Source organism: Oncorhynchus mykiss, chromosome 28 (genome assembly GCF_057628025.1).
Source record: "Oncorhynchus mykiss isolate SJ-2025 chromosome 28, ASM5762802v1, whole genome shotgun sequence".
In the NCBI taxonomy this organism is placed as follows: Eukaryota; Metazoa; Chordata; class Actinopteri; order Salmoniformes; family Salmonidae; genus Oncorhynchus; species Oncorhynchus mykiss.
The window spans coordinates 42,587,093-42,614,084 of NC_143049.1; the positions used below are offsets into that span (position 1 = coordinate 42,587,093).

General features: G+C 49.1%; 1 protein-coding gene across 6 annotated transcripts; it reads left to right on the top strand.

Annotated features, from left to right (window-relative positions):
• The first annotated feature begins 1,560 nt into the window (after positions 1-1,560).
• LOC110509156 (far upstream element-binding protein 1) lies at positions 1,561-26,428 on the top strand. Of its 6 annotated transcripts, none has more exons than XM_090226034.1 (17): positions 1,561-1,738; positions 2,349-2,445; positions 4,941-4,976; positions 7,112-7,222; positions 7,703-7,774; positions 7,955-8,012; positions 8,266-8,533; positions 11,090-11,224; positions 15,022-15,124; positions 16,686-16,937; positions 18,096-18,256; positions 18,947-19,095; positions 19,299-19,375; positions 20,176-20,301; positions 21,635-21,688; positions 23,938-24,113; positions 26,000-26,428. In XM_090226034.1, exons 1-17 carry the CDS (start codon positions 1,649-1,651, stop codon positions 26,006-26,008), a joined length of 1,974 nt encoding a protein of 657 aa, XP_090082160.1. In that variant the 5' UTR covers positions 1,561-1,648; the 3' UTR covers positions 26,009-26,428. The 6 variants fall into 6 exon arrangements, with proteins under 6 accessions (XP_090082160.1, XP_090082158.1, XP_090082157.1 ...); XM_090226032.1 differs by having other exon boundaries at positions 1,577-1,738; positions 2,349-2,454; positions 24,344-26,428; XM_090226031.1 differs by having other exon boundaries at positions 1,577-1,738; positions 2,349-2,454.
• The last annotated feature ends 564 nt before the right edge of the window (positions 26,429-26,992 follow it).

Genomic DNA, 26,992 nt, shown 5'->3' on the forward strand with positions numbered 1-26,992 from the left:
GCTACGGCGAGGAGGGGGTCCATAACCAGAGGACAGGCCTCCTGTCAAGGCTTATAGACCTCTGACCTGTACCTACTGAGACAGAAACTAACCTCTGACCTATACCTACTGAGACAGACACTAACCTCTGACCTGTACCTACTGAGACTGAGACAGAAACTAACCTCTGGCCCATAGGCCCACTAACCCTAAATCCTAACCCACACTGTCCTTAAAATGATAAACTTGGATTAGCTAACACAACGTGCCATTGGAACACAGGAGTGATGGTTGCTGATAATGGGCCTCTGTACGCCTATGTAGATATTCCATACAAAATCAGTAATTCCCAGCTACAATAGTAATTTACAACATTAACAATGTCTCCACTGTATTTCTGATCAATTTGATTTTATTTTAATGGACTAAAAATTTGGTGTGTGCCAGGTGCAGAGAGAGGCTCAGAGAGGTTCACAGATATGAAATCAGTCATGATGTATCATATGCAGAGGCGGTAAGACCGGTTGTTGGCGCTACAGTGTAGGAATGATGGGAGCTTTACATGGATGTTCCTGTACTAAGTGGACCTACTGTCGGGCTGGTGTTTTTTCTGGCCCTGGTATGGTTTTCGAGGCCTGTTCAGAAATCTTCAAGCTCAAGAACGTGAAGTGCAAAGGAAACTTTGATAATGAAGTTGATAAATTGACTTCATAGCGTTTATTGGCAAGGTTATCAATATGACTTTGGGTTGTGGAAAGCAGAAATGTCAGGTTGAAGGTTATTGTGGAGACAACAAAATATATTGGGGGTAGCGTTTTGGGGGGAGAGGGTGTGGTAGAAGTTAGTAGGGATTTATTTTATTCATATTGTTGTTTCGAATCATGATTTAATCGTACATTCCAAAACAGTAGGTGGCGGCATGCACTTTTAACGTTTGTTTGCGGACCGCCATGATATCGTCAAAGATGTTCTACTGTGATATCATAGTAGCAGCAAGCAGAATAATTCCGCCTTCTTCTTTGATGGACGCATGACAGAGCCATTTCGCGAGATTTGTGTGGCCTTTTCTGCTGTGTCGCAGCACGCACAGCGACAGCAAATATTACTCAACCAAGACCACAGCCACAGTCGTTTCCAACCAGGAACAAATAAGTCAGAATGGGCAGAACAAGCAAGTGGGTGGGCAGAGCCAAGCATATGTTAGCGAGATCCTATTGGCGCGTTCTAGCATTGATCTGCATATTTCCGTTAGGTAACACCTCCTCTGTGCAGTGCGCATGTGCATTAACTCAATTCGCCTTTGCACTCCTTCTGAACAACGAGATTTTTTAAAAACTTTGCAAAGGGTAAAGTCTACAAAATGTAATACATTCTGTTCATAACATATTGTAGTTTTGAGAACAGAGTGCTGTATTGAAATCAAATGTTTAATCGATGAGAAAATGTGCAGAATATCGGACAAAATCAATCTCGTTCTATCTTCTGCCACAGCCGGGCAGTGGGCTTCCTCTCACTACCATATTTGGCTGTGGAAACGCCATAGCGGATGCTTCACTTTTATACATCCGGTGAAAAACCTGTATCCTTGTTCTATCTGTGTCGTCAGGATCATTTCCGATGAGAACGGCCATTTTCTCTCTCTCTCCGGATTTGTCCATTTGCAACAGATATGGCCGACTATTCAAACGTGGCTCCGCCGTCGGGAAATGGCGCAGGAATGAACGACGCTTTTAAAGACGCACTTCAGCGAGCTAGACAGGTAAAGATAAATCATTTAATATGGTTTTGTTGAAGCGCGTTGAAATTGAAAACTCGTCAAAAGCAAATCAACTTTAGGCCTTAAACCTCCAACTTGCCAACGAGACGATTTTGCGGCCTTCGGGAAGATGCCTGTTGAATAAAGCTAAATAAATGTAGTTAAGTCTAGCTAATTAACCAGGTATTGCTACGCTAATTTAGCTATCTGTTTCAATGTGATGACGTTCGTCTGTGAATTGATCCACTAACTTACCTACTGTACAATGTTGATATCATTTTCTCTAAGGCGGCTGTAAATCTAACAAAACTCTAAACTAAGTTAGCTATCTACGATAACCATATGCCCTTATCAAAGTTCCCTAATTGTATTGTTATTGACAATGCTGTGTAATTCTGTGGAGTGTGATTGTATCATGAATCAGAAAACGCACCCCCCCACCCCACATGCCCTCTTAACTCTGCCGAGTTAGTTTATGCAGTATATGTCAGTTTTAGCTAACCAAATTGAAAACGCATTGAGAAAATAGTTAACGAAAGAAGTTGTGGTGTTTGTCGAGGAGCCTAGTTCAACGTTATGATTCCGCTGGAACTGAGTGTTTTGTGTGTTACAGATTGCGGCAAAGATTGGGGGGGACGGCGTACCCCCCGCGGCGCCCTCAGGCAGTGAGTTTGGCTATGGAGGCCAGAAGCGACCCCTTGAAGATGCCGGTGAGTACGGTAGGCTACCCCCCCCATTTCATACCTCCATTTCTGTATTGATCCATTATTTTGCCTGTCTGATTGTGCTTTTGTCTACTCTATTATCAAGACCGTACTTGTGTTAAAATAAACCCAACACATGGTTCAGTACGTATTGCTGTTTTGGGGTATTTTGCTACAGAGGGAATATTTTGTTTAAGAAAACATGTTAGTTATGCCTTTTTCCATATGTGTGATGAGAACACTATTCCTGAAAGACATACACAATGTATGCATGTCTTCACACACGCACAAGGGTCTCTGCGAACATGACAGGATCATGAAATGTGACAAGTAACCAAACCACTAATATACTGATAGACATGGATTGTCTCAGAAATATGCATAGTTCATATTTTAAAGGAGAAATCAAATCATTCTATTGGTCACATTCCCATATTTAGCAGTTATTGTGGGCGAAGCGAAATGCTTGTGTTCCTAGCTCAAACGGTGCAGTAATATCTAACAAATCACACCAATACACAAATCCATGTCTGTGTATAGTGGGCAGCAGCCTATACGGTGCAGAGTTGAGTAACCGGGTGATGGCCACTTAACAGTCTGATGGCCTTGAGATAGAAAGTGTTTTTCACTCTCTCCCAGCTTTGATGCACCTGTACTGACCTCAACTTCTGGATGGTAGCGGGGTGAACAGGCAGTGGCTCGGGTGGTTGTTGTCCTTGATGATCTTTTTGGCCTTCATGTGAGATCGGGTGCTGCAGGTGTCTGGGAGGGCAGGTAGTTTGCCCCCCCCCCCCCCCGGTGAAGTGTTGGCCAGACCGCATCAACCTCGTGGTTCTGTATTTATATAGAATAGGCGTTGTGTATAGTAGGACGTGGAATATATACTGATACACAGGGTGATATAGTCCACTTAGTGACGATCAACAGGGTGATATAGTCTGGTTAGGGGCGATCAACAGGGTGGTATAGTCTGGTTAGGGACGATCAACAGGGTGATATAGTCTGGTTAGTGACGATCAACAGGGTGATATAGTCCACTTTGTGACGATCAACAGGGTGATATAGTCTGGTTAGTGACGATCAACAGGGTGATATAGTCTGGTTAGTGACGATCAACAGGGTGATATAGTCCACTTTGTGACGATCAACAGGGTGATATAGTCTGGTTAGTGATGATCAACAGGGTGATATAGTCTGGTTAGTGACGATCAACAGGGTGATATAGTCCACTTTGTGACGATCAACAGGGTGATATAGTCTGGTTAGTGACGATCAACAGGGTGATATAGTCTGGTTAGTGACGATCAACAGGGTGATATAGTCTGGTTAGTGACGATCAACAGGGTGATATAGTCTGGTTAGTGACGATCAACAGGGTGATATAGTCTGGTTAGTGATGATCAACAGGGTGATATAGTCTGGTTAGTGACGATCAACAGGGTGATATAGTCTGGTTAGGGGCGATCAACAGGGTGATATAGTCTGGTTAGGGACGATCAACAGGGTGATATAGTCTGGTTAGTGACGATCAACAGGGTGATATAGTCCACTTTGTGACGATCAACAGGGTGATATAGTCTGGTTAGTGACGATCAACAGGGTGATATAGTCCACTTTGTGACGATCAACAGGGTGATATAGTCTGGTTAGTGACGATCAACAGGGTGATATAGTCTGGTTAGTGACGATCAACAGGGTGATATGTAGTCTGGTTAGTGACGATCAACAGGGTGATATAGTCTGGTTAGTGATGATCAACAGGGTGATATAGTCTGGTTAGTGACGATCAACAGGGTGATATAGTCCACTTTGTGACGATCAACAGGGTGATATAGTCTGGTTAGTGACGATCAACAGGGTGATATAGTCCACTTTGTGACGATCAACAGGGTGATATAGTCTGGTTAGTGACGATCAACAGGGTGATATAGTCTGGTTAGTGACGATCAACGGGGTGATATGTAGTCTGGTTAGTGACGATCAACGGGGTGATATGTAGTCTGGTTAGTGACGATCAACGGGGTGATTTGGTCCGGTTAAGAAAGATTTCCGGACTTTGATTTCATTTAATTTAACAAAAAAACGTTGTTATTCAGTGCTGTTAACAGACTTGCCACAAAATGCCTGACTTGTTTTAGTTCTATATTCCTTTACAGGATAAAATCCCTGGTCGTGTATTCAGAGATGCCTCCGTGTGTTTCTACAGAAATGATCTGTTTTAATTCTATGGCTTGAAAGCTTTGCATTTCGCAGGGGGATTGTCTCCTAGGTCATAAACCGGGAACCCATATGTCCTTAAAAAAAAAATATATTTATTCATTCAGTAGTTACGAAGTTGTGCTTTTAGAAAATACTATGTCTGTACCATGTCGCACAGGAAGTGATGTCAAAGGGCCATTTTTCTTTCCAGAAGTATGAGCCCTCCCCAACTCTGCACACCGTTGACAGGGCTTTAACTCTGTCTTCATCTCAATAACGACGGTCTCCTCTTCTCCTTACAGACCAACCAGAGACCAAGAAGGTGGCACCCAATGACTGTGAGTATCTGCTAGGCCAGGGACCTCGCAGTACAATGTTATCACCGTACTTAGGTGCGCGATATGACATTTTATTCCCGATTCTCACAATTCTATATGTATTGCGATTCGATGTTCCAGACGTCTTCACCATGTGTCTGCTGCAGGGGGACACGGGAGAAAACGAGCTTTGACCTTGGAACTAAAATGGCTGAAAACATTGGCTTCCTATTTTATATAAATCAAGGAAAAATACCAAAATTTCTGGTGCAGCAAACTAGCGACAAAATGCTAGAATATATCGTCAATAATAATATCCTGTTAAGTGACTATCGATTGTTGTCCCTCATCTCTAGCTCGCTGTTGAAGGACAGGTGTAGGTTGTCCTGTCTAGACTAACCATTTAAGTGTTTTTAGTGATGCATCCTGTGGTAGCAGGATTACAAGGTTGTGTTATATGTATGCACCAAATGGTTGTTTTTAGTTAATAGAGTGAGGTTCTTAGGACCTCCCTCTCTTTCTGAGTTAGCTGAGGGGTCCTTTTTTTTAATGGAGCTTGGGCTAGCAACTGATTTTTAAGGGATGATTAGTGAGTAAAAACCTACAGCTGGCATAGATCAGATGTGGTGGGTGTCACTGAGAGAGAGAGAGCCTGGAGCAACAGAACAAAGACCCCAGTATTCCTGATTATCCTAGCATCTAGGAGACAACACCAGAGGACCCGAGGATGAACCCGACGTGGCTTATGGTGCCCCTTAATGTATTTGGGGTGGGGGTTGAATCAGCTGAGACATTTTGGTATCGGGTATATATGGAACAGCATGGTCTGTGAAGGGTAGGCTCTCGTGCCGACTTGTTTCGTTATTGCAATAATGAATGCATATTGAATAAGGATGATTGATTGACGTAATGGCCGTCTCTCTAATTTGAATAGAATATTCCACCACTAGTCTCCTATTCTTCTCAATGTGTTGCATGGCAGCAGTCAACGTTGGGTGGGCCTTGGGTCTTTCAGAGAGTACCGTGTCAACGTTGGGTGGGCCTTGGGTCTTTCAGAGAGTACCGTGTCAATGTTGGGTGGGCCTTGGGTCTTTCAGAGAGTACCTTGTCAACGTTGGGTGGGCCTTGGGTCTTTCAGAGAGTACCGTGTCAACGTTGGGTGGGCCTTGGGTCTTTCAGAGAGTACCGTGTCAACGTTGGGTGGGCCTTGGGTCTTTCAGAGAGTACCGTGTCAACGTTGGGTGGGCCTTGGGTCTTTCAGAGAGTACCTTGTCAACGTTGGGTGGGCCTTGGGTCTTTCAGAGAGTACCGTGTCAACGTTGGGTGGGCCTTGGGTCTTTCAGAGAGTACCGTGTCAACGTTGGGTGGGCCTTGGGTCTTTCAGAGAGTACCTTGTAACTTGTCAACGTTGGGTGGGCCTTGGGTCTTTCAGAGAGTACCTTGTAACTTGTCAACGTTGGGTGGGCCTTGGGTCTTTCAGAGAGTACCGTGTCAACGTTGGGTGGGCCTTGGGTCTTTCAGAGAGTACCTTGTAACTTGTCAACGTTGGGCCGTAAGGTGAATGGCTTTAGTCTAAAGTAGTGCACTGTATGTATAGTCGTGATGTGGGGGGAAATATTTGATATTTAAATATCACAATATTATTTTGTGAGAATACTACATTGGTTCTTTGACTCGAAGTATCAATTTAGGAGGGAAAAAAATGGTAGGTAGCGTCAGCTAGTGCTAGTCTGTACCTGCGCCAAAAGGCCTGCATTTTTCATGAGTCTTCTTGGGTATGACGCTACAAGCTTGGCACCCCTGTATTTGGGGAGTTTTTTCTCCCATTCTTCTCTGCAGATCCTCTCATGCGCTGTCAGGTTGGATGGGGAATGACTATGCAATATGTTCGGTATGGAATATCTCAGTATGGAATTTTATTACATAACGCATCGGCACCTAAGCATCACGCTAATATCTTGTTGTGAGGTACCTGGTCATTCCCAGCCCTACTATATAGCGTCCAGGGTTCCTATTGGTACACCTCTGGACAGGGTCCGATTTTCAGCTCAGCTTCCTGTTCTACTTCCCGTCACTTCTGGTTATTTTAACAACAACCAGGGTGTTTCTTCATCGGTGGTCCTCCTCCTGATATTTGTCTGTTTTCCTCGTTGCAGCGTTCTCAACAGCGATGGGAATGGGAGGAATGGGAGGTGGAGGAATGGGAGGTGGTGGACCACGATCGTCGTCAGAGGAGTTCAAGGTTCCTGACGGAATGGTTGGATTCAGTAAGTACCAACTCTTGCATGAGTTTTTATGCCCTACCCCTACCCATGCTCGATATGTTTTGGCCCCATACCTTGGCCCGATTTGCTTCTGCCAAATGTTAGGCCCGAAACCTGAAATACTGGAATTTCCTTCTATTAGCTGCTCTTCTCTGTCATTTGCTCCCTGCTCGGGTCTGAGTATCCATAGCAACGGTTCCGGTTGGGCCTGCTCTGCTCAATGACACGACTCGAGAGCGGTTGGCTCTTAGCTACTTTTCCTCAGTTTCCTCAGAACTCACGACAACTCGAGGGACACTTTTTTTTGTTGTTTTCTGTGAAATAATCTTGGTTTTATGTTTTGACCTACCTCTGCCCCCTAATGTAATTTAATATCAGGGGCCTGCTGGCTAGCGGAACTTTACCCCACACACACACACACACACACACACACTGTGCAGATGGACATTGGGGGGTTGATTGACAAATCTTCTCTGTCCCCAGTTATTGGAAGAGGAGGAGAACAGATATCCCGCATGCAACAGGAAGCGGGCTGTAAAATCCAGATCGCCCCCGGTAAGGTTTCCTCCAGACATACACTATTATAGGACATAAGATGATTATCCCGATTAGTGGGCACTTTTCTCCATATAACCTTGTCTTGTTTGTTGCAGAGTGTTTCCGGGTCATGAGACTCGTGACCCCTTTGTCATAATGGGTTAATTTAACTGTCCTCTTGATCTCTCTGTGTTGTAGACAGTGGAGGTATGCCTGATAGGTCGGTGACACTGACTGGATCCCCAGACTCCATATTGTACGTATAGTTCTCCCCGCCCCCTGTTCCCTCGCACCCTGTTCCCCCGCACCCCTGTTCCTCCCGCCCCCTTGTTCCCCCGCCTCCTGTTCTCTGTGGTGACATTACATTAGTTGATATTTCCACTGCCATAGTTGTGTCCCTCGTCAGACACCGTAGCTGACTGTCTTTGCCCCTGATGTTACCCGGCTGTGTCTTTTGTAGTCGGGCCCATAGTCCCACTGTCCATGCAGATGTCTTTGTCCCCAACCAGAGCTGCCAAGAGGCTGCTGACGGAGATCGTTGATAAGGGTCGTCCTTCTCCAGCTTTCCACCACAACGACGCCGGTGGCCCCGGTATGTCTGTCCAGGAGATGCTGGTCCCTGCCTCCAAGGCTGGCCTGGTCATCGGGAAGGGAGGAGAGACCATCAAACAGCTGCAGGAGAGGGCCGGGGTCAAGATGGTGATGATCCAGGAAGGGCCTCAGAACACAGGAGCGGACAAACCTCTACGCATCTCTGGGGAACCTTTTAAAGTCCAGGTTAGTGGTGCAGAGGGGGCTGGTGCAGAGGGGGCTGGTGCAAGTGGTGCAGAGGGGACTGGTGCTAGTGGTGCAGAGGGGACTGGTGCAGAGGGGACTGGTGCTAGTGGTGCAGAGGGGGCTGGTGCAAGTGGTGCAGTGGGGACTGGTGCAAGTGGTGCAGTGGGGACTGGTGCAAGTGGTGCAGTGGGGACTGGTGCAAGTGGTGCAGTGGGGACTGGTGCAAGTGGTGCAGAGGGGACTGGTGCAAGTGGTGCAGAGGGGACTGGTGCAAGTGGTGCAGAGGGGACTGGTGCAAGTGGTGCAGAGGGGACTGGTGCTAGTGGTGCAGAGGGGACTGGTGCTAGTGGTGCAGAGGGGACTGGTGCTAGTGGTGCAGAGGGGACTGGTGCTAGTGGTGCAGAGGGGGCTGGTGCTAGTGGTGCAGAGGGGGCTGGTGCAGAGGGGACTGGTGCTAGTGGTGCAGAGGGGACTGGTGCTAGTGGTGCAGAGGGGACTGGTGCTAGTGGTGCAGAGGGGGCTGGTGCAGAGGGGACTGGTGCTAGTGGTGCAGAGGGGACTGGTGCTAGTGGTGCAGAGGGGACTGGTGCTAGTGGTGCAGAGGGGACTGGTGCTAGTGGTGCAGAGGGGACTGGTGCTAGTGGTGCAGAGGGGACTGGTGCTAGTGGTGCAGAGGGGACTGGTGCTAGTGGTGCAGAGGGGACTGGTGCAGAGGGGACTGGTGCAGAGGGGACTGGTGCAGAGGGGACTGGTGCAGAGGGGACTGGTGCAAGTGGTGCAGAGGGGGCTGGTGCTAGTGGTGCAGAGGGGGCTGGTGCTAGTGGTGCAGAGGGGGCTGGTGCAGAGGGGACTGGTGCAAGTGGTGCAGAGGGGGCTGGTGCAGAGGGGGCTGGTGCTAGTGGTGCAGAGGGGGCTGGTGCTAGTGGTGCAGAGGGGACTGGTGCAAGTGGTGCAGAGGGGACTGGTGCAAGTGGTGCAGAGGGGACTGGTGCAAGTGGTGCAGAGGGGGCTGGTGCTGGTGGTGCAGAGGGGACTGGTGCTAGTGGTGCAGAGGGGGCTGGTGCAGAGGGGGCTGGTGCAGAGGGGGCTGGTGCTAGTGGTGCAGAGGGGACTGGTGCTAGTGGTGCAGAGGGGGCTGGTGCTAGTGGTGCAGAGGGGACTGGTGCAAGTGGTGCAGAGGGGGCTGGTGCTGGTGGTGCAGAGGGGACTGGTGCTAGTGGTGCAGAGGGGACTGGTGCAGAGGGGACTGGTGCAGAGGGGACTGGTGCAGAGGGGACTGGTGCAGAGGGGACTGGTGCAGAGGGGACTGGTGCAAGTGGTGCAGAGGGGGCTGGTGCTAGTGGTGCAGAGGGGGCTGGTGCTAGTGGTGCAGAGGGGGCTGGTGCAGAGGGGACTGGTGCAAGTGGTGCAGAGGGGGCTGGTGCAGAGGGGGCTGGTGCTAGTGGTGCAGAGGGGGCTGGTGCTAGTGGTGCAGAGGGGACTGGTGCAAGTGGTGCAGAGGGGACTGGTGCAAGTGGTGCAGAGGGGACTGGTGCAAGTGGTGCAGAGGGGGCTGGTGCTGGTGGTGCAGAGGGGACTGGTGCTAGTGGTGCAGAGGGGGCTGGTGCAGAGGGGGCTGGTGCAGAGGGGGCTGGTGCTAGTGGTGCAGAGGGGACTGGTGCTAGTGGTGCAGAGGGGGCTGGTGCTAGTGGTGCAGAGGGGGCTGGTGCAGAGGGGACTGGTGCTAGTGGTGCAGAGGGGACTGGTGCAGAGGGGACTGGTGCTAGTGGTGCAGAGGGGACTGGTGCAAGTGGTGCAGAGGGGACTGGTGCAAGTGGTGCAGAGGGGACTGGTGCAAGTGGTGCAGAGGGGGCTGGTGCAAGTGGTGCAGAGGGGACTGGTGCTAGTGGTGCAGAGGGGACTGGTGCTAGTAGTGCAGAGGGGACTGGTGCAAGTGGTGCAGAGGGGACTGGTGCAAGTGGTGCAGAGGGGACTGGTGCAAGTGGTGCAGAGGGGACTGGTGCAAGTGGTGCAGAGGGGACTGGTGCAAGTGGTGCAGAGGGGACTGGTGCAAGTGGTGCAGAGGGGACTGGTGCAAGTGGTGCAGAGGGGGCTGGTGCTAGTGGTGCAGAGGGGACTGGTGCAGAGGGGACTGGTGCTAGTGGTGCAGAGGGGACTGGTGCTAGTGGTGCAGAGGGGACTGGTGCAAGTGGTGCAGAGGGGACTGGTGCAAGTGGTGCAGAGGGGACTGGTGCAAGTGGTGCAGAGGGGACTGGTGCAAGTGGTGCAGAGGGGACTGGTGCTAGTGGTGCAGAGGGGACTGGTGCTAGTGGTGCAGAGGGGACTGGTGCTAGTGGTGCAGAGGGGACTGGTGCAAGTGGTGCAGAAGGGACTGGTGCAAGTGGTGCAGAGGGGGCTGGTGCTAGTGGTGCAGAGGGGACTGGTTTTTACACCAGCAGCTCAATTCTAATCTTTTCCCACTAATTAGGAGAAGGTGTGTTGGGCTGCCAGTGCTGTCCCCTGAACAAGGTACCCGTGTACTGTCATGCTGTGACTGGTCTCGTCTCTGGTCCTCAGCAAGCCAAGGACATGGTGATGGAGCTGATCAGAGAGCAGGGCTTCAGGGAGCAGAGAGGAGAGTATGGCTCCAGGATGGGAGGAGGAGGAGGAGGCGGCGGTGGAGGAGGAGGAGGAGGAGGAGAGGGCCTAGATGTAAGTGTACAGTAACTCCCACACTACACTTGTCTTCACTACCACATAATGGATTCAGTTGACTCTGCGACTCAACCAGCAGCACTGCAGATATTGAGCTTTGACTCTGCGACTCAACCAGCAGCACTGCAGATATTGAGCTTTGACTCTGCGACTCAACCAGCAGCACTGCAGATACTGAGCTTTGACTCTGCGACTCAACCTGATTGGACCTGCCGTCTGGGATGGGAGGAGACTATGTAACGGCTTTATTTTTAACGTTTATCTGAAGGCATTGGAGTTGACTTCTACCCAGGGCCCGGTTTCCCGACAGCGATGACAATGTTTTTATTTTCTAACGATGCCTCTTTCCGACAACGGCCGAAGATGTATCGTGTGTTTTCCCAGAACACCACACTGAGAGAAGGTTCACTAAGTGTGTCGTTGAGGCGTAGCGTTGATACTGATAGGATGGAAACAAAGGGAGCTCTCAGATCAGCTTTCTCCATTCAAATCTGACCTTTAACATTAGAATTATTTCACCAAACTGACAATGGATCAGCTCTTAAAGAGAGATTACCAGCTATGGCTGCAGGTAATGAGGCGGCTTTTTCTAATGCTGAGCCAATAAAAATGCACTAAATCCCTGATTTGGCACATCATTGTGTTCATGTTAGGATACACGTCATGAGACTAATTACAGACGGTAGCCGACAAGTAGCAAAATAGAACTCAACTGAATGGACATGAAATGCATTTCAATATGATTTGAAATAGGTATATACTTACTATACGTTAATATAGCTTACTGTGTATTTTATTGTAGTCCTCTCGTTGCGAAGACATTGGCTCCTTTGTTCTGCTGTTGCCACTGGTCACAGACAGGATCCCACGGTCCAGCTGTGTTTATCGGCCATCTGTTATGTAGAGAAGTGACAGGAGCTGCTGAAAGCATCTAACGAGGCACTTGGTGGTTCTACAGTGGTCTGATGCAGGAGTTGGATGACGAGTGTTTTTTTTAAGGGCGGCGTTAACTGCGGTTTTAAGGGCGGGGTTGACCGTGGTTTTAAGGGCGGGGTTGACCGTGGTTTTAAGGGCGGCGTTGACCGCGGTTTTAAGGGCGGCGTTGACCGCGGTTTTAAGGGCGGCGTTGACCGCGGTTTTAAGGGCGGTGTTAACCGCGGTTTTAAGGGTGGCGTTAACCGCGGTTTTAAGGGCGGCGTTAACCGCGGTTTTAAGGGCGGAGTTAACCGCGGTTTTAAGGGCGGAGTTAACCGCGGTTTTAAGGGCGGCGTTAACCGCGGTTTTAAGGGCGGCGTTAACCGCGGTTTTAAGGGCGGCGTTAACCGCGGTTTTAAGGGCGGCGTTGACCGCGGTTTTAAGGGCGGCGTTGACCGCGGTTTTAAGGGCGGCGTTGACCGCGGTTTTAAGGGCGGCGTTGACCGCGGTTTTAAGGGCGGCGTTGACCGCGGTTTTAAGGGCGGCGTTGACCGCGGTTTTAAGGGCGGAGTTGACCGCGGTTTTAAGGGTGGCGTTGACCGCGGTTTTAAGGGCGGCGTTGACCGCGGTTTTAAGGGCGGCGTTGACCGCGGTTTTAAGGGCGGCGTTAATCGCGGTTTTAAGGGCGGCGTTGACCGCGGTTTTAAGGGCGGCGTTGACCGCGGTTTTAAGGGCGGCGTTGACCGCGGTTTTAAGGGCGGCGTTGACCGCGTTTTTAAGGGCGGCGTTGACCGCGGTTTTAAGGGCGGCGTTGACCGCGGTTTTAAGGGCGGCGTTGACCGCGGTTTTAAGGGCGGCGTTGACCGCGGTTTTAAGGGCGGCGTTGACCGCGGTTTTAAGGGCGGCGTTGACCGCGGTTTTAAGGGCGGCGTTAACCGCGGTTTTAAGGGCGGCGTTAACCGCGGTTTTAAGGGCGGCGTTAACCGCGGTTTTAAGGGCGGCGTTAACCGCGGTTTTAAGGGCGGCGTTGACCGCGGTTTTAAGGGCGGCGTTGACCGCGGTTTTAAGGGCGGCGTTAACCGTGGTTTTAAGGGCGGCGTTAACCGCGGTTTTAAGGGCGGAGTTAACCGCGGTTTTAAGGGCGGCGTTAACCGCGGTTTTAAGGGCGGCGTTAACCGCGGTTTTAAGGGCGGCGTTAACCGTGGTTTTAAGGGCGGCGTTAACCGCGGTTTTAAGGGCGGAGTTAACCGCGGTTTTAAGGGCGGAGTTAACCGCGGTTTTAAGGGCGGCGTTAACCGCGGTTTTAAGGGCGGCGTTAATCGCGGTTTTAAGGGCGGCGTTAATCGCGGTTTTAAGGGCGGCGTTGACCGCGGTTTTAAGGGCGGCGTTGACCGCGGTTTTAAGGGCGGCGTTGACCGCGGTTTTAAGGGCGGCGTTGACCGCGGTTTTAAGGGCGGCGTTGACCGCGGTTTTAAGGGCGGCGTTAATCGCGGTTTTAAGGGCGGCGTTAACCGCGGTTTTAAGGGCGGCGTTAACCGCGGTTTTAAGGGCGGAGTTAACCGCGGTTTTAAGGGCGGCGTTAACCGCGGCTTTAAGGGCGGAGTTAACCGCGGTTTTAAGGGCGGCGTTAACCGCGGTTTTAAGGGCGGCGTTAACCGCGGTTTTAAGGGCGGCGTTAACCGCGGTTTTAAGGGCGGCGTTGACCGCGGTTTTAAGGGCGGCGTTGACCGCGGTTTTAAGGGCGGCGTTGACCGCGGTTTTAAGGGCGGCGTTGACCGCGGTTTTAAGGGCGGCGTTGACCGCGGTTTTAAGGGCGGCGTTGACCGCGGTTTTAAGGGCGGAGTTGACCGCGGTTTTAAGGGTGGCGTTGACCGCGGTTTTAAGGGCGGCGTTGACCGCGGTTTTAAGGGCGGCGTTGACCGCGGTTTTAAGGGCGGCGTTAATCGCGGTTTTAAGGGCGGCGTTGACCGCGGTTTTAAGGGCGGCGTTGACCGCGGTTTTAAGGGCGGCGTTGACCGCGGTTTTAAGGGCGGCGTTGACCGCGTTTTTAAGGGCGGCGTTGACCGCGGTTTTAAGGGTGGCGTTGACCGCGGTTTTAAGGGCGGCGTTGACCGCGGTTTTAAGGGCGGCGTTGACCGCGGTTTTAAGGGCGGCGTTGACCGCGGTTTTAAGGGCGGCGTTGACCGCGGTTTTAAGGGCGGCGTTAACCGCGGTTTTAAGGGCGGCGTTAACCGCGGTTTTAAGGGCGGCGTTAACCGCGGTTTTAAGGGCGGCGTTAACCGCGGTTTTAAGGGCGGCGTTGACCGCGGTTTTAAGGGCGGCGTTGACCGCGGTTTTAAGGGCGGCGTTAACCGTGGTTTTAAGGGCGGCGTTAACCGCGGTTTTAAGGGCGGCGTTAACCGCGGTTTTAAGGGCGGCGTTAATCGCGGTTTTAAGGGCGGCGTTAATCGCGGTTTTAAGGGCGGCGTTGACCGCGGTTTTAAGGGCGGCGTTGACCGCGGTTTTAAGGGCGGCGTTGACCGCGGTTTTAAGGGCGGCGTTGACCGCGGTTTTAAGGGCGGCGTTGACCGCGGTTTTAAGGGCGGCGTTAATCGCGGTTTTAAGGGCGGCGTTAACCGCGGTTTTAACCATGGTTTTGGTAAACTGCTTTAATGATGCTCCTACAAAGTTTGAACCAATTAACTTAGCCTTTAGATGCTTTTCGGGAAACTGGGCCTGCCTGTCCTCCCTCCTCAGGATTGAGTTGACCTCTAACCGAGCCGTGTCCTCCCTCCCTTAGGTTCCTGTCCCCAGGTTTGAGTTGACCTCTGACCTGGCCTGTGTCCTCCCTCCTCAGGTTTGAGTTGACCTCTAACCTGACCTGTGTCCTCCCTCCTCAGGTTCCTGTCCCCAGGTTTGCGGTAGGAATCGTGATCGGGAGAAACGGAGAGATGATCAAGAAGATCCAGAGCGACACAGGAGTCAGGATCCAGTTCAAACCAGGTGAGACCTCACTGACTGACAGTCTGTGCTTGTAAAGTTGGTTCAGTCGCGGGTCTCCAACCCTGTTCCTGGAGATCTACTGTCCTGTAGGTTCAGTCCAACCCTGTTCCTGGAGATCTACCGTCCTGTAGGTTTTACAGTCCAACCCTGTTCCTGGAGATCTACTGTCCTGTAGGTTCAGTCCAACCCTGTTCCTGGAGATCTACTGTCCTGTAGGTTTTCAGTCCAACCCTGTTCCTGGAGATCTACTGTCCTGTAGGTTTTACAGTCCAACCCTGTTCCTGGAGATCTACCGTCCTGTAGGTTCAGTCCAACCCTGTTCCTGGAGATCTACTGTCCTGTAGGTTTTCAGTCCAACCCTGTTCCTGGAGATCTACTGTCCTGTAGGTTCAGTCCAACCCTGTTCCTGGAGATCTACTGTCCTGTAGGTTCAGTCCAACCCTGTTCCTGGAGATCTACCGTCCTGTAGGTTTTACAGTCCAACCCTGTTCCTGGAGATCTACTGTCCTGTAGGTTCAGTCCAACCCTGTTCCTGGAGATCTACTGTCCTGTAGGTTTTCAGTCCAACCCTGTTCCTGGAGATCTACTGTCCTGTAGGTTTTACAGTCCAACCCTGTTCCTGGAGATCTACCGTCCTGTAGGTTCAGTCCAACCCTGTTCCTGGAGATCTACTGTCCTGTAGGTTTTCAGTCCAACCCTGTTCCTGGAGATCTACCGTCCTGTCCTGTAGGTTCAGTCCAACCCTGTTCCTGGAGATCTACCGTCCTGTAGGTTCAGTCCAACCCTGTTCCTGGAGATCTACTGTCCTGTAGGTTTTCAGTCCAACCCTGTTCCTGGAGATCTACTGTCCTGTAGGTTTTACAGTCCAACCCTGTTCCTGGAGATCTACTGTCCTGTAGGTTTTACAGTCCAACCCTGTTCCTGGAGATCTACCGTCCTGTAGATTTTACAGTCCAACCCTCTTCCTGGAGATCTACCGTCCTGTAGATTTTACAGTCCAACCCTCTTCCTGGAGATCTACTGTCCTGTAGGTTTTACAGTCCAACGCAGCCTACTCAGCTGCACTGTGGGATCAGAATGCTACTTGGTATTGTTAGCTTGGCTTGGTATTTTGTCGTTAGTATTGACAACCACACTGTGAAAATAAGCACATTTCTGTGCAGTTTACAAGATTGTCAGTGTGTTGCCGTGCGACAACTCAATCTTTTTTTTGACCCTCACCAGTTTGCGTCCGTGTCCTTTGGCCTGACCTCTACCATGGTCAAACCACCTGGGTGTTATATTGCACTGGCAACCCATCACAAGTTCTGCTGCTTTCATGAAGACAAACCGGTGATTTAGTCGGACCCAGTTTCAATGTACAGTGAAGTGTCTCACTAGAGGGAGACTTTACTGACAGTGCAGCTCACCAGGAGAGAGAGCCTGTCCTTAGTCTGACAATGGAAAGCACCAGAAACTAAACTCTTTACGGCTGAGGGGGGGGGGCTGGTGCTGCTGAGGGAAATCATGACATCTCTTAATCTCCCTTTTCTCTCTTCTCTCCCTTCCTCCACTTCTCCAGATGACGGCACTACCCCGGAGAGGATAGCCCAGATCATAGGTCCTCCAGACCAGTCCCAGCATGCAGCAGAGATCATCACTGACCTTCTGAGGAGTGTCCAGCAGGGGGGGCCGGGCGGTCCTAACGGAGGGGGCAGGGGGAGAGGCAGGGGGGGTAACGGGGGGGGGAACTGGAACATGGGTCCTCCAGGAGGATTGCAGGAGTTCACCTTCACCGTCCCTACCATGAAGACTGGACTCATCATTGGCAAAGGTAGATGAACTTAGCTTGAGCTAGAGACACCTATGGGCTTTATACCTTCTTCATGTTATACCTTCTTCATGTTATACCTTCTTCCTGGTATACCTTCTTCCTGTTATACCTTCTTCCTGTTATACCTTCTTCCTGTTATACCTTCTTCCTGTTATACCTTCTTCCTGTTATACCTTCTTCCTGTTATACCTTCTTCCTGTTATACCTTCTTCCTGTTATACCTTCTTCCTGTTATACCTTCTTCCTGTTATACCTTCTTCCTGTTATACCTTCTTTCTGTTTTACCTTCTTCCTGTTTTACCTTCTTCCTGTTATACCTTCTTCCTGTTATACCTTCTTCCTGTTATACCTTCTTCCTGTTTTACCTTCTTCCTGTTTTACCTTCTTCCTGTTTTACCTTCTTCCTGTTATACCTTCTTCCTGTTTTACCTTCCTGTTTTTAAAGGTTGGAAGACTTAACAAAACATATGATACTTTCATACACACACACACACACACACAGCTAAAACACTGTACTACACAGGCCTCGTACCAGGGTTGTAGTCACTGAACTTAGTCCTTAACTGAAGTAGTACAACGCAGCCAAAAGCTGATGCAGCCGAGTCCGTTAGATGCTTGTGAGGACCGGCGATACACGTTTCATACTGAAAAGCTGATGCAGCTGAGTCCGTTAGATGCTTGTGAGGACCGGCGATACACGTTTCATACTGAATTTGACCAACTTAGAGGAAAGATGGTTTGCTAGTTTAATTTCTTTTTCCACACGCCTGCTTCAGTGAGAATATTGTGACTAATATAGTTAATTGTGGGCAGCTGTGCCCCCTCCCAGCTCTCTCTGTAGTAGAGGGTCTGCCTCCACAGCTGCCCCAGAGCAAAGCAGAGGGTTTCTGTCCCGCCACCCAAAGAACCAGTGGAGGGTTCGTTCCCCTTCTCACACCCATCCCATGTCTAGGTCTCCATCTCCTTCTGGAATGGGATTTTTTCCAGATAAAAAAAATAAATAATCCTCCGTTCTTAAATAATAGGAACTGAAACTACGTCCCCCTAGAAAACATTCAGGTTTTTATTACGTTTCCATGTTGTCCTGATAATTTGTCTGTCGTAGGACCGTGTTTTATAGTAGAGTCCGAACCTCTTCTGTCCTCTGTCCCGCACCAGGAGGAGAGACCATCAAGGGCATCAGTCAGCAGTCTGGGGCGCGTATTGAGCTCCAGAGAAATCCTCCCCCCAACTCCGACCCCAACATTAAGATGTTCACCGTCCGAGGATCTCATCAACAGATAGACTACGCACGGCAGCTGGTCGAGGAGAAGATCGGGGTGAGTGGTTTTCAGTGTCCGTGTGTCTGTAGTAGATATCCTACATATCAATGTGAAGCTCAGTCACCGGACGCTGGTGTAGAAGCCTAGTTTAACTAGTAGAAGTGGCTGGTCAGTAAGCACTAAGCCTAGTTTAACTAGTAGAAGTGGCTGGGCAGTGAGCACTAAGCCTAGTTTAACTAGTAGAAGTGGCTGGGCAGTGAGCACTAAGCCTAATTTAACTAGTAGAAGTGGCTGGGCAGTGAGCACTAATCCTAGTTTAACTGGTAGAAGTGGCTGGGCAGTGAGCACTAAGCCTAGTTTAATTAGTAGAAGTGGCTGGGCAGTGAGCATTGAGCACTGAGCCTAGTTTAACTAGTAGAAGTGGCTGGGCAGTGAGCACTAAGCCTAATTTAACTAGTAGAAGTGGCTGGGCAGTGAGCACTAAGCCTAGTTTAATTAGTAGAAGTGGCTGGGCAGTGAGCATTGAGCACTGAGCCTAGTTTAACTAGTAGAAGTGGCTGGTCAGTAAGCACTAAGCCTAGTTTAACTAGTAGAAGTGGCTGGGCAGTGAGCACTAAGCCTAGTTTAACTAGTAGAAGTGGCTGGTTTGTAAGCAGTGAGCACTAAGCCTCTAACTGTCTAGTTCTCGGGGGTTCTAACTGGTATCTGTCTAGTTCGTTGACACGCCTGTCCTGTCCGCCTCTCCAGGGTCCAGTCAGTCCAATGGGTGGTCCTCACGGCCCACCAGGCCCCCACGGAGGTCCCTCTCCCCACGGGCCCCCCGGCCCACCTGGACCCCCTGCTCAAATGGGCCCCTACAACCCCGGCCCCTACAACCAGGGACCCCCTGGACCACAGTAAGAGCACTTCTGCCAGTGGCTTGCCTTTCTCCCTCTACATATCTCGGTTGATCTGACGTTCCTTTGAGATAATTTGCACATGATTCATTAACGATAAAATCAGAGGGAAAGCAATATTTAAAAAATAAAAAAATAATAATCTAAACGAGTCTGACACAGGCTTGTATGGTGTTGTAATGGTTCTCGTCTTCTTCTCTTAGTGGTCCTCCGGCTCCCTACCAGCCTCAGGGTTGGGGCAACGGCTTCCCCCATTGGCAGCAAGGACAACCAGACCCTGGTGAGATTGTTATGTTATCTGTTATGATGGTGCCGGTTTTGAGCAGTTCTGCTGTGCGAATACATGTACTGGTCAAAATAGATGTTAAACAAATGGTCCTTTTTGCCTAGTTGCTAGTTGCTAGTGTGTGTTAGCCCTAAGCTCCTGTTGATTTGCCCCCTTTTCTGTGTTGCAAGACCATAAGATAAAGCAGGTTTAACCCGGTTGTAGGTAAAGCAACCCGGGATGTATCTGTTTGTAGGTAAAGCAACCCGGGATGTATCTCATGTTTGTCTTGTTTGTAGGTAAAGCAACCCGGGATGTATCTCATGTTTGTCTTGTTTGTAGGTAAAGCAACCCGGGATGTATCTCATGTTTGTCTTGTTTGTAGGTAAAGCAACCCGGGATGTATCTCATGTTTGTCTTGTTTGTAGGTAAAGCAACCCGGGATGTATCTCATGTTTGTCTTGTTTGTAGGTAAAGCAACCCGGGATGTATCTCATGTTTGTCTTGTTTGTAGGTAAAGCAACCCGGGATGTATCTCATGTTTGTCTTGTTTGTAGGTAAAGCAACCCGGGATGTATCTCATGTTTGTCTTGTTTGTAGGTAAAGCAACCCGGGATGTATCTCATGTTTGTCTTGTTTGTAGGTAAAGCAACCCGGGATGTATCTCATGTTTGTCTTGTTTGTAGGTAAAGCAACCCGGGATGTATCTCATGTTTGTCTTGTTTGTAGGTAAAGCAACCCGGGATGTATCTCATGTTTGTCTTGTTTGTAGGTAAAGCAACCCGGGATGTATCTCATGTTTGTTTTGTTTGTAGGTAAAGCTGCAGCTGATGCCAACGCGGCGGCCTGGGCAGCGTATTACTCCCAGTACCAGCAGCAACCCCAGGCCCCCATGACGCCCACCGGCGGAGCCCCCGGCAACCCACAGGCCAATGGGCAAGGTAAGCTACCACCTCCTCCAATCTCAACCTCAGCCTGTGGTTTTCTGCTGGACTGTGTTCACTAGGAACCAAATGGGGAGGGACCAACCTCCATTTTGTCTCCTTTTGAACCTCGAGGAGTGTCCGTGTCTCTCATCTGTCTGGCCTACGACTTACTAAAACGATATACTGTGTACGAATCATACTGTAATATTGAGTTGAAAGGTATGCTGTTAGCAACATATATCAACATACCACTCGTTAAATTAATTTGGACCTTTATTTGTCAGTCAGTTAAGAACAAATTCTTATTTTCAATTACGGCCTAGGAACAGTGGGGTTCTAACTGGTATCTCGGGGTTCTAACTGGGGCAGGGGCATTTGAACTTGGAAACCTTTCGGTTACTAGTCCAACGCTCTAACCACTAGGCTACCCTGCCGCCCCATACCATACGTTCATACTGAGAAGGCGTCATCGAACACGCAATCGCACTTGTTCCCAGACATTCATTCCTTTTTTTTTTTTTTCAAATGTGGTCGCACACACGTGGGTGTTGGAAGTTAGTTGTCATCTGACTACGTAGCACCCATCTTGACAGCATCAAACCGAGAGAGCTAGCCAGCGAGGCTAATCGAGACTACAGTTAATAATTACCTGTTGCCTCTTGGTGGTGTCGCCTGTCCTTCTCGTTTAACTTTTAGTTCTGTCATTTTAATGCCGTCTTCCATTGACTAGATATCTCCTAATAACTTGCCACACGTAGACTCTGTAACTGTAGCCTCGTGCCGGTTTGACGAGGCCCGAGAACAAGGCTCCCACGTACCACGCAAGACCAGCAGCAGCGTACATGATAACATTTCTCTCTCTCTCGTCAAGGAAGTCCATCTGAAGTCCATCCGCATTGTGGAGTTGTATGTTTTATTTTTTTCCCTTGTCGCTTTAAAGAAAAACCCGGTGAATTAAAACGATAAGTATTTAGCCAGTTGTCACCCGTAGCATTAACATAAATCAATGTTTTGCAGCTTGAGTTTGATCTTTCTAGCAGGACTAACCAGGGATCCGTGTCTACAGCCGCTGTGCTTTGAAAGTCGTCAGTCCGTTTTCCACCTGAATGTGGCGTGATGAGAGCCGTGACGATCAGCTATGGTTGTGGTCCACTCACTGTTATGTTTATAGCTGTTTAGACTGCTGTTTCGTCTACCCATCAGTCTTGCTTTCCACAGACAGGTCCGGGGTTATACTGGGAATGCAGAAGAGTTTTATTTCAAGAGGAGACAACCAGCCGTATGGATTCGTTAGGGCCCATACCGATTTCTGTGGGTCAATGAACCAGTGTTTTTGTTGTAATTTCAGGTCAGCAACCACAGGACTACACCAAGGCCTGGGAAGAGTACTATAAGAAACAAGGTGAGAAACGACAAAATATCAGTTGAAACTTATGTTTATAATCGTTTAGTAAGGCCAGCTGTCATTGGTCATGTTGTGGGCAGCTGTGCCCCCTCCCAGCTCTCTCTGTAGTAGAGGGTCTGCCTCCACAGCTGCCCCAGAGCAAATTCAGAGGGTTTCTGTCCCGCCACCCAAAGAACCAGTGGAGGGTTCGTTCCCCTTCTCACACTCGCAAGAAAATATAAACGTAACAATTAAAAAAATGATAGAGTTACAGTTCACGTAGGGAAAGCGTTAAATTAAAATCAATAAATGATTCACTAATCTATGGATTTCACATGACGGAGTTCAGATATGCCTCCGTTGGTCACAGATGCCTTAAAAAAATATATTTAAAATAAGGTAGGGACTCGTATCAGAAAATCAGTCAGTATCTGGTGTGACCACCTCATGCAGCGCGACACATCTCCTAGAGTTGATCAGGCCTGTGGAAATGTTGTCCCACTCCTCTTGTGGGAGTGTTGATTCTCTGGCAACCTGGACAGTCAGCATGCCAATTGCACTAAGAGCCATTGTGTTTGAAAACTGCACATTTTAGTGACCTTTTATTGTCCCCAGCACAAGGTGCACCTGTGTAATGATTGTGCTGTTTATATTTATTTATTTTACCCCTTTTTCTCCCCAATTTCGTGGTATCCAATTGTTGTCTCATTGCTACAACTTCCGTACGGGCTCGGGAGAGACGAAGGTTGAAAGTCATGCGTCCTCCGATACACAACCCAACCAAGCCGTACTGCTTCTTAACACAGCGCGCATCCAACCCGGAAGCCAGCCGTACCAATGTGTCGGAGGAAACCCTGTGCACCTGGCTACCTTGCGTGCACTGCGCCCGGCCCGCCACAGGAGTCGCTGGTGCTCAATGAGACAAGAATATCCGGCCAAACCCTCCCTAACCCGGACGACGGGCTAGGCGCGGCGCCCCACGGACCTCCCGGCTACGACAGAGCCTGGGCGCGAACCCAGAGTCTCTGGTGGCACTGCGATGCCCTAGACCACTGCGCCACCCGGGAGGCACCCTGATCATGCTGTTTAAGTCAGTTTGTGGATATGCCACATCTGTCAGGTGGATGGATTATCTGGGCAAAGGAGAAAAGTTAACTAACAGGGATATAAACAAATTTGAGAGAGATTCACTTTTTCTGCTTATGGATAATGTAGTTTTATTTATTAAACATGGGACCATTAAACATGGGACCAACACTTTACATGTTGCACGTTTTACACGTTTTTATATATTTTATTGTTCAGTGTTTCACACACCTCTCCTCCAGTAGCGTGGTCCTCCAGTAGCGTGGTCCCCCAGTAGCGTGGTCCCACCAGTAGCGTGGTCCCCCAGTAGCGTGGTCCCACCAGTAGCGTGGTCCACCAGTAGCGTGGTCCCACCAGTAGCGTGGTCCTCCAGTAGCGTGGTCCTCCAGTAGCGTGGTCCTCCAGTAGCGTGGTCCTCCAGTAGCGTGGTCCCACCAGTAGCGTGGTCCTCCAGTAGCGTGGTCCTCCAGTAGCGTGGTCCTCCAGTAGCGTGGTCCACCAGTAGCGTGGTCCTCCAGTAGCGTGGTCCACCAGTAGCGTGGTCCTCCAGTAGCGTGGTCCTCCAGTAGCGTGGTCCCACCAGTAGCGTGGTCCACCAGTAGCGTGGTCCACCAGTAGCTTGGTCCCACCAGTAGCGTGGTCCTCCAGTGGCGTGGTCCTCCAGTGGCGTGGTCCACCAGTGGCGTGGTCCTCCAGTAGCGTGGTCCTCCAGTAGCGTGGTCCACCAGTAGCGTGGTCCCACCGGTAGCGGTGTCCACCGGTAGCGTGGTCCTCCGGTAGCGGTGTCCCACCGGTAGCGTGGTCCCACCGGTAGCGTGGTCCCACCGGTAGCGTGGTCCCACCGGTAGCGTGGTCCCACCGGTAGCGTGGTCCCACCGGTAGCGTGGTCCCACCGGTAGCGGTGTCCACCGGTAGCGGTGTCCACCGGTAGCGTGGTCCTCCGGTAGCGTGGTCCACCGGTAGCGTGGTCCACCGGTAGCGGTGTCCCTGCAGTAGCCTTGGTTGCCTTGGGTACAGATTATAATCCCAAAGTTTTGACATTTGACTATTAGTCACTTCTTGTTGTTGCTGTTTTTAATCCTTATTGACGATGACCTTGTTGCTTAGGCAACATTAACCTTGTCATTTGTCCCCTTAAATCATATTGAAATTAGTGTTAATGCTGTTACCACCTCACCCAGGTCAAGCTGCCCCCCAGGCATCAGCAGCAGGCGGTCAGCCAGGCGGTCAGCCAGCAGGTCAGCCAGGCGGTCAGCCGGACTACAGTGCTGCCTGGGCAGAGTACTACCGTCAGCAGGCTGCTTACTACGGACAGGGAAGCCCACAGGCCATGGGAGCCCAGCCGCAAGCACCTCAGGTACACCACCAATAAGACCAATACCGTCCACCTGTACCCCCCCCTTGCCCTGGTTCCCTCCCCTCTCACCCCCCTCGTTCGACGTCTCAACTATCGGTTTCTGTTTTACTGTATTGTCCATTTTGTCCGAGCTATTTTTTATGCTTGTGCTGTGACTATGAACGCTGATTTCTCCTACTGTGTTTTATAAAGCGTCCATCTCTGTCTGTGACCCGCTTCCTTCTTCCTAGGTGTTCTAGGAAACAGGAGTCGTCGGTGTAGCCCAGAAGAAACTAATGCTACTCTTACCTCCTTTAAACAGGGTTAATATTATATATACATATACATATACACAGTCCAGTCAAATGTTTTGATGCACCTACTCATTCACACAGGGTTGTTTTAATTTAAAAAAACCATTTTAAACCATTTTCTACATTGTAGAATAATAGTGAAGACTTCAACTATGAAATAACACATTATGTAATCATTGTAGTAACCATAAAATATATTTGAGATTCTTTAAATTAGTCACCCATTGCCTTTTATGACAGCTTTGCACATTCTTGGCATTCTCTCAATCAGCTTCACCCGGAATGCTTTTCCAACAGTCTTGAAGAAGTTCCCACATATGCTGAGCATTTTTTGGGCTGCTTTTCCTTCACTCTGCGCTCCAGCTCATCCCAAACCATCTCAATTTGGGTTGAGGTCAGGTGATTATGGAGGCCTGGTCATCTGATGCAGCACTCCATCACTCTCCTCCTTGGTCAAATAGCCCTTACACAGCCTGGAGGTGTGTTGGGTCATTGTCCTGTTGAAAAACAAATGATAGTCCCACTAAGCGCAAACCAGATGGGATGGTGTATCACTGCAGAATGATGTGGTAGCCATGCTGGTTAAGTGTGCCTTGAATTCTAAATAAATTACAGACCGTGTCACCAGCAAAGCACCATCACACCACCTCCTCCTCCATGCTTCACGGTGGGAACCACACATGCGGAGAATCTGTAAACGGCGGTTGGAACCAAAAATGTGGACTCATCAGATCAAAAGGACAGATTTCCACTGGCCTAATGTCCATTGCTCATGTTTCTTGGCCCAAGCAAGTTCGGTCTTCATATTGGTGTCCTTTAGTAGTGGTTTCTTTGCAGCAATTCCACCATGAAGGCCTGGTTCACGCAGTCTCCTCTGAACAGTTGATGTTGAGATGTGTCTGTTACTTGAACTCTGTGAAGCATTTATTTGGGCTGCAATTCCTGAGGTTGGTAACTCTTATGAACTTATCCTCTGCAGCAGAGGTAACTCTGGGTCTTCCTTTCCTGTGGCAGGTCCTCATGAGAGCCTGTTTCATCATAGCACTTGATGGTTTTTGCGACTACACTTGAAATTGACTTTGTTTTCTTATTTGAGCTGTTTTTGCCATAATATGGACTTAGCCCTATTTGGTAAAAGACCATCTTCTGTATACCACCCCTAATTTGTCACAACACAACAAACGCATAAAGAAATTCCACAAATTAACTTTGAACAAGGCACACCTGTTAATTGAAATGCATTCCAGGTGACTACCTTATGAAGCTGGTTGAGAGAATGCCAGGAGTGTGCAACACTGTAAAGGCAAAGGGTGGCTACTTTGAAGAATCTGAAATATAAACTATATTTTGATTTTAACACTTAAAAAAAAAAAACATTTTTACTACATGATTCCATGTGTTGTTTCATAGTTTTTATGTCTTCACTATTATTCTACAATGTAGAAAATAATAAAAAAAATAATGAGTAGGTGCGTCCTAACTTGTGACTGATACTGTCTATACAAATATGTGTGTGTATACATAGGTATCTGGAGAGAGAAGCTCTGTGTTCTGCTGTTAACATGGCCTGTATGTTCTATGTATTCTGCACAGGGCCAGTAATGTGAAGTGGACAAAAAGTTCATGCTACCTTGTCGAAAAAAAAACAAACAAAAAAAGCCCTTTTTTTGTTAAATGTGTTGGATGGTGCAGATGACGTCTTGATGAAGATCTTAATATCCCCCCCTCTTGGTTGGTTGGTTGGTTTAAAAAAAAAAAAAATGTTTCACAATAGATGTGATGACCACGAAGTCACTCCGGAGACACGACACAAACCACCGTCCTATTTATCTCTTTTTTGTTTGTTGATTTTCTTGTAAATTAACGGTTTTGTTTTTAAGTGAGGTAATATGGTGATTTCTATTCTTCTGTCATGCTATGTGGTTAGCGCTCCTGTTATTATCTCTAGTCGTCTACCATGTGATATCAGCTCCATTTTTAAATAATATGCCTGTGTTTTGCAATAAACTAAAGTGAAACCTACTGTGTTGGTAAGTTGGGTCGGTAATAGATGTGACTAAATATGAACTCAACTTTAAAAAAATCATGTACCTATATTCTTTGTTTTGACCGTTATGGCACAATGGAAACTTGGGGGAAAAAAAAACTTTTTTAAAAACTAAATGCAGGGCCCTCACTTCTCTCTCTACTCTCGCTCTCCTTTGACTGTCAAAATGATTTTTTCTGACTGCCTGAATGTTGTTGTCCTGTCTCTCTCTCCAACGGTCTACACATCTCCTGGTAACAGTACGGTGGTTTATTTTAGATGTGAGTTCATTGTTCTGCCTGTCTTTGACTGGGGTCTGGTTTCGGTGTACCCCAAGGTTCTGTTCTAGGACCAATTTTGAAATATTACCCAGTCTCGACTCTTGTTTATATTATTAGTCTTTGTTTTTCTGCCTGTTCTGTATGACCAGGCAGATGTCTCCTTGTCCCATAATACTGGTAGAGTTGGTGGCTTAATGTTCTGATCTACATGTCTCATTACCTGCAGTGGTTCTGGCATCTCTGTCAAACTCAACTGATGTAATCTGACTGTCTGCGGCC